The following is a 17,203-nucleotide window of genomic DNA, read 5'->3' on the forward strand; positions in this document are numbered from 1 at the left end:
TTTTGAAGACTATGGGTGACACTGTCTGCGTGCGTCTGCGTATGAAATTCTGGTAACTTTAACAGTTCCAGTTCACCCATAGCAAGAGAACGTTCTTTCCAAAGACGTGAGAAACTTACGTTACTGCGGATTTTCACGCTGGGCCCATCCAGCTCTGCTATTGGTTCGATTTGAAATGCGCCCACGTGACTAGATCTTTCGCGGGGCCTTTTAAATCTGGAATCAAGAGACGACGAGATGCATTGAAAAACCTGCTGATTTGTCGACTTTTCATCGGCAAGAGGTAAAAATGTCTGAGTATGATTGAGAAGGACTAATGTGCTTTGACCCTACGTCGAATTTTACCGATTTCGATGCTTGCTAGGTGCATTTTTGGCGATTGAAAAAAGTGTGTGGCAATGAAGTGACAACCCTTGGGTAATGTTAGGCTGTATTGAATTTGCAACGCACATGTATAGTTAGGCAACAACGCACATGTATAGTTAGGCTGTATTGAATTTGCAACGCATAGTATAGTTAGGCTGCAACGCACATGTATAGTTAGGCTGTATTGAATTTTGCAGCGCATACTTTGTTCTTTTCTGCAAATACTATCAACAACAACAACAACAACAATAATAAAAACAACAACATCATCATCATCGGAGCCTGAGGACCCTTTGATAGCACCAGTAAAAAAATTTGTCCAGAGTCAAGAGCAGTGAGAATGTCGTTATGAACAAGGAGTGCTGTTTCTGCACTATGATATTGTCTGTAGGCAGATTGAAGTGGATCGAGTAGATTGTTTTGGTTCAAGAAGTCTTTCAGCTGAGCAGCAATGACCTTTTCAATTACCTTCGACAGAAAAGGTAAATTGGATATTGGACGGAAGTTTTTGAGAATTTCTGGATCCAGGGTTTCTTTATGAGCTTCCTGACGACTGCAGACTTCAAAGAATGGGGTAAAAAGCCAGATTCCAATGACAGATTAACAATCCATGTGATAATCAGGAGTAGCTTATCAAGACACAGCTTGACAAATGATGTTGGAAATGGATCCAAACTGCATGTTTTATTCGGCGAATCCTTGATGAGCACAGAGATTTTCTCCTCTGATATTGGTTGAAAATGATCAATGGATACTGGAGAAATGACTTCCATATCACCAAAGTCATCAGATGAGCTTCGAGCATCACGGCTTGAGAGGATGTCTGTGATCTTTGTAGTGAAAAAGTCACTGAAATGGTTACTTAATTCCAATGCAGATGTATGGGACGGAAGCAAATTATTATTTGGTGACGATGAAATTGATGATACAATTTTGAAGAGAGACTTCTGGTCATGAGCATTCTTTTCGATGAGATCTTTGTAATAGTTTACTATGGCGTTTCGGATGAGGACGTTGGTATTTTTGCAGGAATCACGGTAAATTTGTCGGTGAATTTCCATCCTCGTCCCCATCCATTACATGTTTACCACTTTCTCAGATTTCTATGTTTATATCTCCATTTACCCCGAAGACCATAGTTTCTGTTGCGTATTGCAATTCATTATTGTAACCTGTGATTGTCGGGCCTGAAAGAATGACCATTTTAGACGGCAAGACAAGTAAATTGGAAGAAACGGCCATATCAAGTTTTACACCCGTATTCATTATTGTGTCTTGATATCGCCTATAACTGATTACTTTGTCGGTATTACAAATTTCATCTTTGAGAAGAATGCCGAATTCTTTTCTTACTTGCTCTGCACTGCCAATATCGCCCACTATGGTACCACTAATATTCGCTTGCGCGCCAAGTATGCAATATACGTAGGCTTCAAGACTTTCATTGAGGCAGGCGAGACCGGCCTTGTTAATTCCATGTCTCCCTTCAGAGGGACGAAACTATTGTATTGCCCCTCCGACAGTGTTGCAGCCAGGAATTTTAAACCAGTGGACACTATGTCCCACTATCGTTTATTTTTGGGGACATTTTGCAGATTTTGGGGACAACATGAGTCAGTTGTCAATCAAATTTTGTATTTTTTTGTAATAAATTAATTTCACTGAACAAAATCCAAGCTATCCAGACCACGTCGCTATGCTTGAATTTCAGGCAATTTTAGCAGTATACCGTATCTGCTGCCAATCACAGCTCAGACTAACTACAGTCAAGCAAATTATGATACCAAGTGCAGTGTTGTAAATACTTTTAATCATAGCCAGCTCCAAAAGTACGTAAGTGTAACCTCAAAATAATATGCAAAACAAAGGTCATTGTCAATAATAGATATCACTTGCAGACTACACCCAAAACAATGGGACTTAAGAGTGCGCCCGAGGTGACCCGCAGTACGTAAGAATGCGGGACTACGGGTTTCATTTTGGGGACATTGTCGCAAGGGCGCGTCCTGGCTGCAACACTTCCTCCGATCCGTCATTTAGGAAGAAATAATAGTGTGGTCTGTCTTTGTCGGGCAGTACATGTTTTGTCTTTCCAAAAATTGTATGTGTGTAATAAACGCCTCCGTCGGCTGAGAGGAAAAAGTCGTGTCCATTGTATACAGCAGCAGGCTGACGGACGGGGCCACGATTAGTGTAATATTCATAACCATAACCCAGACCTGAGTTTTGGCCGCCACGATATCAAAAGTCGGACTTCGTGGGGCTTATATTTCCAAATTCGGTACAGAGAAGTTCATATTGGACGAGATTGTATGGATTGTCGCCGGCTTTGAAGATCCCTCCAGTATCGTCAGGGAGTGCAACCTCCATTTCATGAAGGATGCGACGTACTGTAAAATATACATGAAAACGACAGAATAAACGTATTTGCTGTCCAAGAGATTTAATTGAGGAGAATTTTCATATTCATTATCTACTACCGTATTTTACCTTCGTTCTCACATTCCAGACTGTGTTAATACTGTATTTCGGATTCAGGTTTAAATGTATTTTTTATTTTTTACTAAGAATAGATAACATATTGCAAACACATGTTTTTCCTTTCCAAATACGCATTGAACTCATGTATCCTGAGCCCTTTCTCAATGGCATGGTAATAGGAGTCGCCACTTTTTAAGTCATAGATAACCTTTTTGCTTATTTCTTTTGTATCTCGGACAGGAAGTATTTGTAAACAGATTTTCGCCTGTGTGTACCGCTCCGAAGGGGGACTTGGGGAGCCGCTTGTAACGTAATTTCCAGTCACATCAAAAGCATCTGAAACTATATATTTAGTGACTGTTATGAAATCCGCTCGTTTTGGACTCATGGTACTTTTTGTCACGGGGTTGTCCTCTGACCTATCTGAAAACCAAACGAGGTCGGCGAAGCTACCTGTGGCATTAAAATAAACTTTAACATTTTTAGCCGGAGTTTAATAGATAAATGCGACTTGTTGGCAGACTTTTTTCGAAATTGATTTTCTGCTGCGTCGCAATCGCTTTTTTAAGGGTATCAATATTGTAGTTACCTGGACGTATTGATTTTCTTTGGTTGGTTGTCTTCTTGATATTTTATTATACTATTCGATGATGTTATGTTATGCCATGAATTGTAAAGTGTGCATTCTAGCGGTCTTATTTTAGTAAACTGTGTTGTGTCAATGCTGGGGTTGAAATTAACAGTAACGGGTTCGCTTGTTTGCTTTCAATCCAAATGATCATCCTTGAGTTTTGTATATTACAAGGTATTATTGTTTTTTCACTGTATATACTCCCATACCGTGAGGATCATGTCAGGCACTAGTAACTATGGTCTAGGTGTAAATCATGGACTAAATCTTGAGCTCGAAGATCTTAGTGATGTTAAAGTTAACAATAATACTAAGATAGCAGGTAACCATAATAAAGATTATGTCCTTCAATATATAAAGGTAGAGAAAAACATTTTGTTTTAGCCACTGCCATTGTACAGAAACATGAACACGCTGTAGAGTTTTCTGAACTGAAAGATGTAGATGAAAGTGTAGATGCTACGAAGATTAAAAATGATCTCACTCCCTTTGCTCTGACATGGGATGGGCCTAGTCAGAAATTTAGGCCTTATAATGTACTGCGTAACATCTTGGATATATAGGATAGTGTAATTGCAGGTGGGGTTGATGAACCGACGGGGACTCCAAATGTGATTTATTTCGACAGCAATGATAACAAATATAAGTTGCTAGATTTTCGCCGTTGGCTTAAGCCTAATAATCCATACATCATACTACTCGGTATACTGATTCACCTTAAAATTAGTCCTCTTAATACAATAATGTCGTCAGATAATACACTGCGAAGGTGGATAAACGAGGGGGAGAATTATTGTTCATATACAGCTAGCGGGGTCCCAGTAAGATTATTTTGGGACACAACTTCGAAGAAACTGGGTCTAAAGAGTGTGGGAGATGAGACAGCTGAATGAACGTTACGGATGGCCAATCAACAGATGACAGACAATATGAAAATACTTCAACATGGCACAGTTTTTATTAGATGCATAAAAATAGGTACAGGAGACAAGTTTGACGACCTAGTCAGAAGTATCGCTATAAAAACAGATTCACGAACACCTTGCGATATTATCATAACCATAGATAAAGACAAAAAGGATTTAGATATTGTTGCTCGTAGTAGTATAGAAATTAACAACATTTAATTTTTAAAAAAGATACAACCACTTACACTTTGGATATAAGTACACAATTCATCTAAAACGTCTCATACTATTTAAACTAATGATCTTCCCGGACATATTAAGTTCAGAGGAAATTTCTAAAATTTTATCTATCTTGTGAGCTGAAAGTTGACTCCTGAGTTCAGAAAAACTCTGTAGCGTTCAGAAGGGAAAGCTACAGAATATTAGACCTATGTCATGACATCACAGGCTGCTAAGCGACAGCCTATCACAACAGTTCTGAAGCCCTATCGGAACGGTTCTGAAGGGTATTGCACAAGACATTGCAGACAGACTCCATAGGGATAATAAATAAAATTATGTATACTTATATGTAGCTAGAGGAATGACTCCGTAGGGCCTCCGTAGCATTCAGAATGGGGTGTACCATTCTTCCATGTAGCCAGAAGAGCTAGAATGTGGCTCTGGTAGCATGGAAAATAAGGACCAATGGTCTCCCTTTGGAACACTATTGCAATACTTTTTTGTGTGAAAGTTGCAATACCCCCTGCCGGAATGGATAGGGAATTCCCCCACCAAGTCATATATAGGTCACCCAGACTTGCACAATGTACTGCGTATGCTTCGTTCCGAAGGGCACAATAGGCTTATATGCATCACTGCCCTTTCAGAAGGTTTGCTATGGCTACGGGATAGGCATTCCGAAGGCCTTCGGCGGCTTCAGGGAGGGGATTTCCAACTCCTCTGTGTAGCTATTTTCAGATAAAGGTAGACAATTATTTATCACAGATAACAAGAAAACCCTACTACTTCTGTTATATCATTATATGTAGCAGGTTTCATCAACTTTCGCACAGTACTCTCAGAGTTAAATCACTAATTACAAAACTTTATATTTAATATGTAAATGAGCTAATTATTAACTTGACACGCCCAATGCTTCTCAGTACAATTAAATATTTATCAGATCAATATCTGTAGCAAGTTTCATCAAATGTAATGCTGTAATTTTGGAGTAATATCACTAATTAAAAAGTTCATTAAATATGCAAATGAACCCTTAATTAACTTCACACAACTAAATGCTTTACACCACAATTAGATATCTGTCAGATCAGTATCTGCAGCAGATTTCATCACATTTGGTGCAATTATTTTGGGAGTTATATGACTAATTACAAAACTTCATAAAATATGCAAATGAGCTATTTGTTAACTTGACACTGCCAGATGCTTGTCAGTACAATTAGTTATTTATCAGTTCAATATCAGTATCTGCTTTAACTGACTTGGGCGCCGTAATTTCAGAGCTATATACCTAATTAAAACGTTCATTAAATATGCAAATGAACGCTTAATTAACTTGACAACTCTAAGTGCTTTACACCATAGTTAGATATCAGTCGGATCAGTATCTGCAAGAGAAATCATCACATTTGGTGCAGTTATATGGGAGTTATATGACTACTAATAAATCTTCATAAAATATGCAAATTAGCTATTTATTAACTTGACACTGCCCAATGCTTCTAAGTACAATTAGATATATCAGATCAATATTTGTTGCACGTATCATCAAGTTTGGTGCAGGAATTTCAGAGTTATGTCACTAATAACAAAAGTTCATTAAATATGCAAATGAGCAGATAATTGACATGACACTCACAGTATCATCATAATGTTCTGAGATTGTCATCTGTGAAAAGTTTCATGAAATTTTGTGCAGTATTTCTTGATATATGTCTACACTGTCATTACCGTCTCCAAAGGGAAACCATTGTATGGAAAAAAATGATATTGCATAACTTCATTGATATGCAAGCCACACTCCCCAAAATCTAATCAGTTCTTGCAAGTAGCATATGGTACCTGTGTACTAAATCTGACTTGAATCTGTTCAGGAGTTTTTGAGTTATCGTGTAAACAGACAGACAGACAGACACACACACACTGACACACACACACACGGACAGACAGACAGACATCGCTATGACATTAGCCCACGTGTTTACACACGTGAGCTAATAATAATTTAAATATGTGCACAAGGCAGGTATGAAAACACAAAAAAAGTTTACATAAACGTTTTCGATTAACAACTTTCAACGAACACGGGTCTACAATTACAGATTAGATAACTTGCTTCTTCCGACTCCGGTTTCCGACTCCTGAATTCTGATTTAGCCTGGAGTCACTGGCCTCCAACATGGATTAGTTATATTCCCTCGCCATCAATATTACGAACGATTACCGTGGTAAAATACGCACTGTCGAAAGCCAGTATTTACATGATCTTCGCGGTCTTGATCGTCCGATCGCTAGTGTAATTATCTCTATGTATTGACTATAGAGGGAACTTTCACGAGATGACATAACAAGTGGAATCAGTGCGCATCCTGTCTTCCACTGATGACGTTCTGATTCTGAGATCGAAGTTTTTAAGTTCAAGATTTAAGATAGAAATAAAACAATTTCTAAAGCCTTTTCAAATCTAAATTATATTTTATTTATCAGTATATTTCATCAAACTTTGAAAGTTGCGAAATTTTAATTCCGAATCTGCGTCTGAAGTTATAGGATCTGAGGTCTGAGATCTGATGATCTGAATCTGAGGATCTGAAAAGTCAACTCTACCCCTGTAGCTGGGCTGTGAACAATTGTATGTTCATCACACACGTTTTCTTCTAAAGGCACACAGTATGTGTTGATAAGCCAGACATTAAAGTTGCCGAATCATATAATCATTGGTTAGAAAAACACGACAGTCTCTCTGGTCTTAGGAAAGACACCAGCCATATTGCTTTTCTGTTTAGGGGAACACCATTTGATTTCTGGGGGGGGGGTATGGAGGATTTTGAGAAAAAAAAAATTGTCGCCAGGTGAGATAGAAGAAAAAAAAATTGATCATGCCATGGCCTGAGAAAAAAAAAATTGTCATAACAGACAGAAGTGAAAAAAAAAATTGTCACAATGCACCAGAAATTAGCAAAATTTGGAAACCCTATTCTCATGTATTCTTTGCCGGCGCGCCGCCATAGGCGGCGCAAATGTTTTTACCACAAGCAATTCTTATGTTTTTTCCCCAGCACTTATGATATAAGCATGCACTACATAGGTCTACTTACACCTCAGTGCACTCAATGTTTTCCTTCCCTTTCCTGACCCAAGAAATCATATTTCAGGATTTCTGTTGCAATATCTCAATGGCATAGGCACTATCTAAAGGGGACTTTTTGACTTCTGTAAATTGTGAAAATTTTAAAACACAAGACAGGAGTCAATAAACTAGTGTTAAAATCAATATAGTATTCTCTCAATATAAATATATTAGGAAGATGTACAAGTTGACAATGAAAAATTGAGGAACAACAAATGTAATGAAATTATTGAAAACTTCAGGGGGCGTTACTCAAAATGTGGAGAGGAAGAAGGGGGACGGGTTACTCAATTTATTTTGGCGAAATAAATTGAAACACATCTCAGATTGCACCATTGCACACATCCATTTCTCAAAATTTTCAATGCGAGAGGGGGGCACCCCCTCTCGTGCTCTCCCCCCCCCTTGGCTCTTCTAACAGTGTTACTGGTAAAAGACAAATTTAAAATACCTATCGGATTGCACTACACTGCACCGTGGCGCACATCAATTTCTCAAAATTTTCACAGGATCTAGGACAAAACTGAACTGTTGTGAATTCATCCTTTATTATCACAGAAACATGTTTTCATTTACCTCAGTTCAATGACCATTTTGACAGTTAAACATACCATATTCATGCTTTTCATTAGAAGCTGGCAGCTGGAGAAATGACACAAGAAGGTCACAAATTTTCCGTTCCTGTATATTTATTTATCTTAAGTCTCTGGCAAACAGAACTGTTTTTCACAAATTGTATTGTCATTGTTTGGTTGTTGAATATTGTGACACAAACACTGATCATGCATAAAATGTAAAAAAATATTGCAGTGTTCAATGTCATTTTCAAACAGTTTTACCAAATGCAAAATAACCTGAAACTCCTCTCAGATTGCACCATTAAACACATCAATTTCCCAAAATTTCCAATACGAGAGGGGGAAACCCCCTCTCGTGCTCTCCCCCTTGGGGTGTTCTAACAGTTTCACTTAGTAAAAAAATTAAAAAACACCTCTCAGATCGCACCAGACTGCACCATTGCACACATCAATATCTTAAACTTTGCATGCAAGATAGGGGAAAGCCCCTGTGACGCTTTCCCCCTAAGCTTCTCACGTGTTCTCTCCCTATACTTTAAAATTCTGCCCGGTCAGATATCCTAGTGAAAACCTTGTCATAATACCCATCCAAATTAAACAATATACTATATGGTTAGATACTGCGTGAGCTTCTATATCTTTATTTATTGTGACTTGCAATTTCATTTTGATGGGTTCACCTTTTTTGAACCATCATGAGATAACTGATGATAGTCTAGCAGAGTACATCAGGATTTGAAAGGTCTTTACTGTTAAATTGCTGTATTTTGTAAATTTTACAAATACATGTATTTGTATTTAACTTTTCTAAGTGGGGGGGGGATCAGTCAAAATTTCAGAGTTAGAGAGGGGAGTTACTCAAATTCATCATGGTTGACGGGGGGTGTCACTGAAATTTCTGAGTTTTAGGCGTAAATAATGACGGCTCCCTTATATACAACGCATCACAAACTTGATGACAAAGAAAAAAAATTGCATTGCTACTCCATTTGAAAAAAAAAATTGATGCAGCTCTGACAGTAGAAAAAAAAATTGCTGTCACTGTGACAGGAAAAAAAAATGTGCTCCCATACCCATTTCCTCCATACCCCCCCCCCCCCAAAAAAAATCAAATGGTTCTCCCCTTACTTGAAAGAGGTCATTAACTGGCAGCCTGTGTTCTGGCATTAGTGTAGCTGTGGGTCCATAGCTGTGGTGTTTTCAGACGGGATTCATGCCTTTTACGGGCTGGTTTTGACTTTTACGATTTTAACCCCGCCACCCGTGCGCCCGGGTGGTGCGTCTCTCTGCCAAGACCGGAACCCCTTTGGTATGTTTTTCTTACAAATTAGGGATATGTATTTCTTAAGACCCGAGAGACTTTCTTGTGGCGTTCTTTGTGATTCTTTATCTATTCTTACGCAGGCCTTGGCCCGTGGCCTAACGTCGGCTGAAAATTCTACGGTTGTTCTCGCTGGTTTCGGGATTGGCTACAATCTGTTAACTGCTGCCCTTTGGCCAATAATGGAGATCAAACAGGCTGCGTTGGTGCTAGTGCAGAGTAGACGTGACGGCTTAGTGACATTCGGATGCCTAGCGGGTGTATATGCATCAATTCTGCTCTTTTCACTTCTTATAGGTAAGTAATTTTAACACTTTATACACCTAAATCCGTTTGAGGATCTGCCAGCTCGCCGAATATGGTGTTGAGGGAGAACACGTAATTTCCTCCAGATGTTGAGGAAGGGAGGCCAAAAACCAAAGGCGACCTCAACACATCCAGTGCAAATATGCACTTGAGCTATCCCCTATTTAAATCGTATTCGGTTCTTTGTTGTATATTGTTGGAAATATTTTGTCCACTGTTGACAAGGACATCAAAATACAATATATCTCTCTCTCTCTCTCTCTCTCTCTCTCTCTCTCTCTCTCTCTCTCTCTGTTCTACATATGATGACAGAAAGAATTCGGTTCGAAAGGAGCACATAAGTTAAGTTACCTGCTTCAGAAATGCCCTTGATGAGTGAGGATAATCAAAATTCCTGAACGCTAATCAATGCTGAAAATAAGCGAGCATGATCTTGATTATGTAACAACAACAACAATAACCATGACAAGTTCGAGATTGACGTCTCATTTGCCAAATCTTTTCGTGTACATTGTTTCGAAAGACTGGAGGTTGAGAGGGTGACAACGGCTGCTGCATGCTGTATATTGCTGAAGGAAGGAGAGGTACTATCGTTTGATCATTATTTTCCTTAAGGTTTCACGAAACTCGGCTACTATGTCGTGGACAAGTTACACAATGTTGAGGCAGACGTTGGAATAACAACAAAACAGTTCATTCTTTATATTTGTTTGTATCCGCTCCTCGACGGAACGGTAAGTATATGAACTGCCTTCATGATCGGTTGGTTGTCTTTGTGCGATGAATAATAATGCAATGCAAGTGTCGACAGCTCGGCGGTTAGGGACTGGTCAGTTTCTTCGGCCTGGGGGGGGAGGGCGGTGGATTATTTTTTGCCGACGTCAAAAAGTGGCTGACCCCCCCTATTCCAAATTTTGAAAACAGGGTGACCCCCCCATCCCAAATTTCGAAAACAGGGTGACCCCCCCCCCGCACACGACAACTGTAAAACAAAAGGTGGACATAAATTATATATATATATATATATATATATATATATATATATATATATATATATATATATATATATATATATATATATATATATATATATATTTTATATATTTTATATATATATTTTATATTTTACATACATTTATATTTTAACAGTCATTCTGTGTTTTAATGAAATTGTTGACATGTCAGTTGTAACATAGAAATTTCAAAGTGTCAATCTTATAGTTTGAATACAGTACATTTTGAATGAGCTGTGAATGTATTTCACACATTCTATGCTTAACCAGATGTCCTGAACAGAAATGGATGTCAATCATTAATATCAAAGAGGAAAAAGCAGTAAATCAAAAATTTTGATGGGTGTTAAGTCTTGCCAGCCATCCAATTAAATTACCTGAGGAGCCATAGAGAGGCATTTTAGCCAAATCTGATGTGTGCAGTGTCTGAGATGACCTTTTCTTGTAACATTGAAACCATAAAAGCACAGCTAATAATGACAAAAACTGTCTTTTTAACTGTTATTTTGGTCATAAAAAAGCATCATTCTACAGAAAACCTGAGACACAAAGGAAAAAAGTTGCATCAATGAGAACAAAAGATATCTTGTCATTTTTCTATCTCTAAAGTAAGTCACTGTATCAAATATACATTGTGAAATATTAGTGCATGTTGCTTTCTCATACTGAATTCTCATGAAGAGAACAGAAAAGTATCAGGAATTTGTCATGCTTTTCATATGAAATGCAGATTTCATAATGGTACACTTTCACTTAGCAAACATCAAGATATCTCTGGCATATATCTCTGATTTATTAAAGTATGGCGCCCGAAGGGCGCGGAGAAAAATATGAAACATCCTGATATCTCTGATATATATGTCTTGTATATTAAAGTCATACACAGGAAGGGCGTGCTGAAAAATGTCTGATATATTAAAGTAATGCGCTCAAAGAGCATGCTGAAAAATATTGAACATACAGATATCTCTGATATATGTATGCCTGATATGTTAAAGTTGGGCGTGCTGAAAACTATGTCTGATTATTAAAGTTATGCGCCCAAAAACATGGTGACCACCCTATCACCAAAGTCAAAAACAGAGTGACCCCCCCCATGAATCCACCGCCCCCCCCCCCCAGGCTGAAGAAACTTACCAGTCCCTTACATACTGACACTTTGAAGATTTGGGCTGTAAAAAAACTACCATGGGGCTGTGAAATTTGTCTTAAAGTAATATGCACCTCGAAGTGAAAGACTTAAACTTTTGCTCAAACTTTCCTCAGTGAAACTTTCAACCATTCTCTTACCAAAGCAAGAATAAAAATCAGGGGTCACCGTGCAAACTTTGGTACTAGAGAGACATATAACTTGCGATTTCTCGATATTTGAAATTCAAAATGGCCGCCATCCCTGTGTTAACTCTATGGGAAAAATAAAATTTTCGATTTTTGAAAATCTAAGACGGTGAAGCTTTTCTTTTGCCAAGAGCTTCAAAATGAGCCCCCACAAGTGTAGGTTAGAATAAAATTGATAAATTTGAAGGCCCGAATTTCTGTCCCCGAGGTGCGTTCTGTCTTAAAGGAAGAATGGGCCTAAAATTTATTATACACTTAAAGAGGACGGCAATTTCATTTAAACATCACCTAGACATTTTGTTAGTTTTTGTATGTTATCGATAATGAAAGAAGTAAAAGCAGAATTTTGGTTGATATGGTTGTTTTCACCAATTTTTACGACAATCCCTAAATATATTTACTTGTTTCTCCATATTTTGAAGATCTGATATATGGTATTTGTTGTCAAAAGTTTTATAAACTAATAGTTTTTCTTGCTGTCAGTCATCGCTTTGAACGATACATCAATACGTCACCATGGGTAGCAATGAAATACGGGTGGGGAATGGAAAACACGCCGTGGACCACTGAAAACCAGCCGTGGACGGGGAAAATCCTGTAATTGATAACTGGATCCCATAGAGATAGTTGGCCACTAAAATAGTGTCAGCAGGTGGCCACACTAGGGCGTTTTTTTTTCAAGATGGCGATGTCTGCTTCCTGGAGGAAATTCACGCTCGGTACGTGTTTAATCACCACTGAACTACTGTAAACTTTCAATTCTTTGTCTCAAATATGCCCCATCCATGCGAAAATGATTCGAGAATATTCATGTCAAGTTTCTTTGCGACAGTCTGATTTGCCGTGAAGAAATGTGACATAGGTAGTTTAAAAACATTGAATGTATGGAAGGGGCTTATTTCAGGCATATGAGTTCAATTTAAAAGTAGTTTTCCGGTGATAAAACTCTTACCAAGCGTGAAATTCATGTCGAAAACAGGTGTTACCATATTGAAAACCACCCTCGTGAGAACACATGACACTATAGTCAACTATGGGGTTTCTCAGGGTTCGCTGTGACCCAGTTGTCAATTACGGGATTTTACCCTTTCACCATTGGTTTTCAGTGGGCCACGGCGTGGTTTACATCCCCCACCCCTATTGTCATGCCTACCCCTGGTCAGTGCGTTCGTTCACCAGAGTGAACTAGACTGTCTTTGAATTGTCCGTATTTCACGTTATCCGAGAATTTGCTTACTTTTATATAAGAGTTGTTGGGAAACTGAAAGAAACAAGGGCGATGTGCAAATAATCTTACCAAACAGATAACATCTACTGCTATTAATTTGTTTCTATTGATTTTTGTTGTTGATGATATTACTATTCGTTTTTTTGTGTGTGTGTTTGATTTTACTCTTAAACTCGTCTTAGCCTCCTGAGAGGTACTCGGAATCTTCAAAGTATTGGCCGCACGAGACGTTCACAGCTACAGTACGTTGATTCTACATCTGACTTTATTGCTCGATAGAAAAGCTTGACAAGTGCCATATGCCCAAGATACGGTTCTCCCACTGTCTAAATGTCTTCGGTCACTCGTTGGTCGTTCTGCCCTGTCCTTTGTATTCCCCTTGCCTTGTTGCGTAGTTGTATTCCTCCCTCATATTGTTTTTAAAGTTATCTTGAAGGCGTGGCTTTGATCATACCATATATATGAATCAAAGATAAGAACAATACATTCAATCAATCATAAACATTAATACAGCTCTTAATCTTAAATATACATGTCATAATAAATATTTAAAAGTCACTGTGACACGTTGCAAACCCATCACGTGAAATGTTCATGTTCCCTCATTAAGTGTTGACTACCTTCATTATTCCTAATATACTAGTAATTCGCGCCGATTGTTTCAAAATTATTTTAAATATTTGAGGATCCAGAAAAAAAATCGCTGGGGTTTAAAAAAAACGAAGTGGGGGTCATCAAAGATGAAAAAAATTGCTAGGGGTAAATAAAAAGGGAGATGGTACTGTGGGAGATCGCAGGGGGTTAATAAAAAAGGGGGAGTGCCTCCAGAACAAAATCTGGGGTATTGAAAAGAAGAAAGGGGGGTAACATCCAGAGAAAAATCGCTGGGGTAAAAAAAAGTGGGGTACTATTGTACTGGTAGATCCAAAATTAAAGAAAATCGTTTGTGTCATTTAAAAAACGAGGGAGGGGGTTATCGCTGGTGTAAATAAAAAAATGGGTTGGTTAGATATTTGTGAGGATCCAGAAAAACGTGCATGGTGAGAGAATAGAGTTTCAAAATAATTTTAAATATTTGTGGTGATTCGGGAAAAGGGATTGGGCAAATAAAATTGGGAAGATCCGGAAAAAAATACAGGGGGAGAGAAAAAACTGAGGTTATCACCATTCACTTTGGGAAAAATACGAGTGTATCATAATGCAAATCTTCAGTATCTTTATGAATGTCAGAAAAAAGAAGAGATATAAAAGGATACTGAGAAAATAAACAAGCCATGCTTGTTGAATATGTGGAGTACATGTTTGGTGGGAAACATCAAGATAGGGGTCGCTACCACACAAAATTTGTGGAGTGGGTGGACAAAATAAAAAAGTTAGGGGGTCTTGGTATCCCGATTTTTCCGTGAGCATTTCGCGAACTGCAAAGAAAAAAACAGGGAGGTGATCCTTTAGCTCTCTCATTATTTTGGTCAAGTAAAAAAGTGAAGGGGGGATGGTGATCCCACAGCTCACTCATTATTTTCAATATAGAGTCGATGGCGTACTTTATAATGACCGAAGAAAGTTGACAACAAGGTAACCAAACTCAAAACAGCTCTAAATTCCTCATAATTCCACAAGACTAGGTCGTGCATTAAGAAAGTGAAGGGTTATCAATCGTTTGTATCCGGATGTTTCGTGTTTTATTTCCCAGCGAACGGTAAGGCAGGCGGCTATATTAATCACTTAGGTACCGTTCAGTTTTTACGGCCGGGGGGGCCGGCAAAATCCAGGGGGGGGTCATCATAATTTTGGAATCCGCAAAGGGGGGGTCATCGCTTTTTCACTGGTAGGAAAGGGGGGTCACCACATTTTCAAAAACATAATACCAACAATAAAGTTCACTTTATGCCATGGCCATGATCGACCCTCTTTACCGGCGGGCCGCCTTCGGCGGCCCACTACAATAAATATACATTATGTATTACCCATGACCCTCTTAACGGGCAGACGCCTTTGGCGGCCCACTTCAATTAGGTTTACTTCATGCAATGGCCATGATTGACCCTCTTTACCGGCGGGCCGCCTTTGGCGGCCCACTACAATAAATATACATTATGTATTACACATGACCCTCTTAACGGGCAGACGCCTTTGGCGGCCCACTCCAATTAGGTTTACTTCATGCAATGGCCATGATTGACCCTCTTTACCGGCGGGCCACCTGTGGCGGCCAACTACAATAAATTGACTTTATGTAATACCCCACGGCAATCTTATCATAAAATTCCCAATTGAAGCCGCGGCTTGTATTAGAAACATTTTTGAGGGACCCCTGTGATCACGCACTGAATAATGGTAATGGCCGCGCGCCTTCAGCGGCCCTGTCAAGTAAAGTCTACTTTATGCAATAGCCATGATCGACCCTCTTTACCGGCGTGCCACCTTTGGTGGCCCACTAGAATAAAGTTGACTTTACGTAATGGCCCATGACCCTCTTAACCGGAGGGCTGCCTTTGGCAAACCACTCCAATAAAGTTACTTTATACAATGTCCATGGACATGAGTTGTCTATGGAAATGAAGTTTAAAATTGCCTTACAGTCGTCCTAATTAACAGACGTTTCAATGGATGTGGCTGAGAAGTTTGTGCACTGGCATCGAATAAAGTGTGCTGCGTACCGGAGTTCAAATCCAAACCATGCGGGTAAATTTGACATATGGGTTTTGGTTATTTTTCAGGGGGGGGGTCATCAATTTTTTTCGTCTGACAAAGGGGGGGTCATCTTTTTTTCACAAAAAATTTAGGGGGGTCTATATTTTTTTGAACACCGGCGACAAGATTTTGCCGGCCCCCCCAGGCCGTAAAAACTGAACGCTCACTTACATCAGTTGTATGCACAGTTACGTGTGGTTCGATACACAGCACGGCGGGCCGCTGTGTATCGAACAACACGTAACTGTGGTTGTATTGCGATGCATCAGTGACTGATAGTCACAGATTGCCGAGATCCGACGATTTAGGGATGCTCACGCAGGTTTCTCAACGCCGCTGCTCCACATATTGAAAGCTGATGTAATAATAATATAATAATAATAAGTTTATTAAGTACGATTCGATCGATGCAAGCTGCATGAAAATCAGGCTCGATTTGATAAACTAATCAGCAGAATAACAGAGTTGTAAACAATGAATGACAAGCTTCGGCGCTCCGAGCCGCCTCTGTGAGTCATCAAGCCTCGTTTTCAAGTTTTGCAATTCTGGCAGTCTTGCCGCCGGTAGATTGGCATTATTAACATGTACTCCGGTGAGATAAGCGGTATTGTATTTTTTGCTTCTGTAGGCATGGCTTCTTGCCGGTGTGTTGTTACGACACAAGTGTAGTGTTACGGTGGGAATTGCGTCAGTTGCCGATATTTTTATCCAGGTAAACACATTTCCGCCATCAATATGCTAGTATTTCAGCTTAATCTTTACATGCCGTCTCTACCCGTCTTACATTTTAAGTTACATTTGACGATTTTCTGTCTAACGGGATTTTTCTATTCTCACATTCCTGGCCGCTGGGAGTGTGGGATCGACAGTGTGGGAAAAATCGATCCCACACTCTCAGAAACCGTCCCACACTCTGCAGTAAATATTACACGAGCTCTGATTGGATTATAAACAGTCTGTTTTGTTCCACGCGCAAAATGTTAT

General features: G+C 39.1%; 2 protein-coding genes across 2 annotated transcripts in view; one reads left to right on the forward strand and one right to left on the reverse strand.

Moving 5' to 3' along the window:
• LOC139143637 (progressive ankylosis protein homolog B-like) overlaps positions 1-17,203 on the reverse strand; it is an 89,073-nt gene that overhangs the window by 45,800 nt on the left and 26,070 nt on the right. The window lies entirely within an intron of this gene.
• LOC139143639 (progressive ankylosis protein homolog B-like) overlaps positions 1-17,203 on the forward strand; it is a 55,341-nt gene that overhangs the window by 27,602 nt on the left and 10,536 nt on the right. Inside the window, exons 3-5 of the mRNA XM_070714134.1 lie at positions 9,724-9,937; positions 10,562-10,680; positions 16,848-16,931. Of these exons, the coding sequence (XP_070570235.1) occupies positions 9,823-9,937; positions 10,562-10,680; positions 16,848-16,931 (318 nt within the window). The 5' untranslated portion in view covers positions 9,724-9,822. The remainder of the gene's footprint in view (positions 1-9,723; positions 9,938-10,561; positions 10,681-16,847; positions 16,932-17,203) is intronic.

The sequence above is a fragment of the Ptychodera flava genome, chromosome 11 (assembly GCF_041260155.1).
Source record: "Ptychodera flava strain L36383 chromosome 11, AS_Pfla_20210202, whole genome shotgun sequence".
NCBI classification, from domain to species: Eukaryota; Metazoa; Hemichordata; class Enteropneusta; family Ptychoderidae; genus Ptychodera; species Ptychodera flava.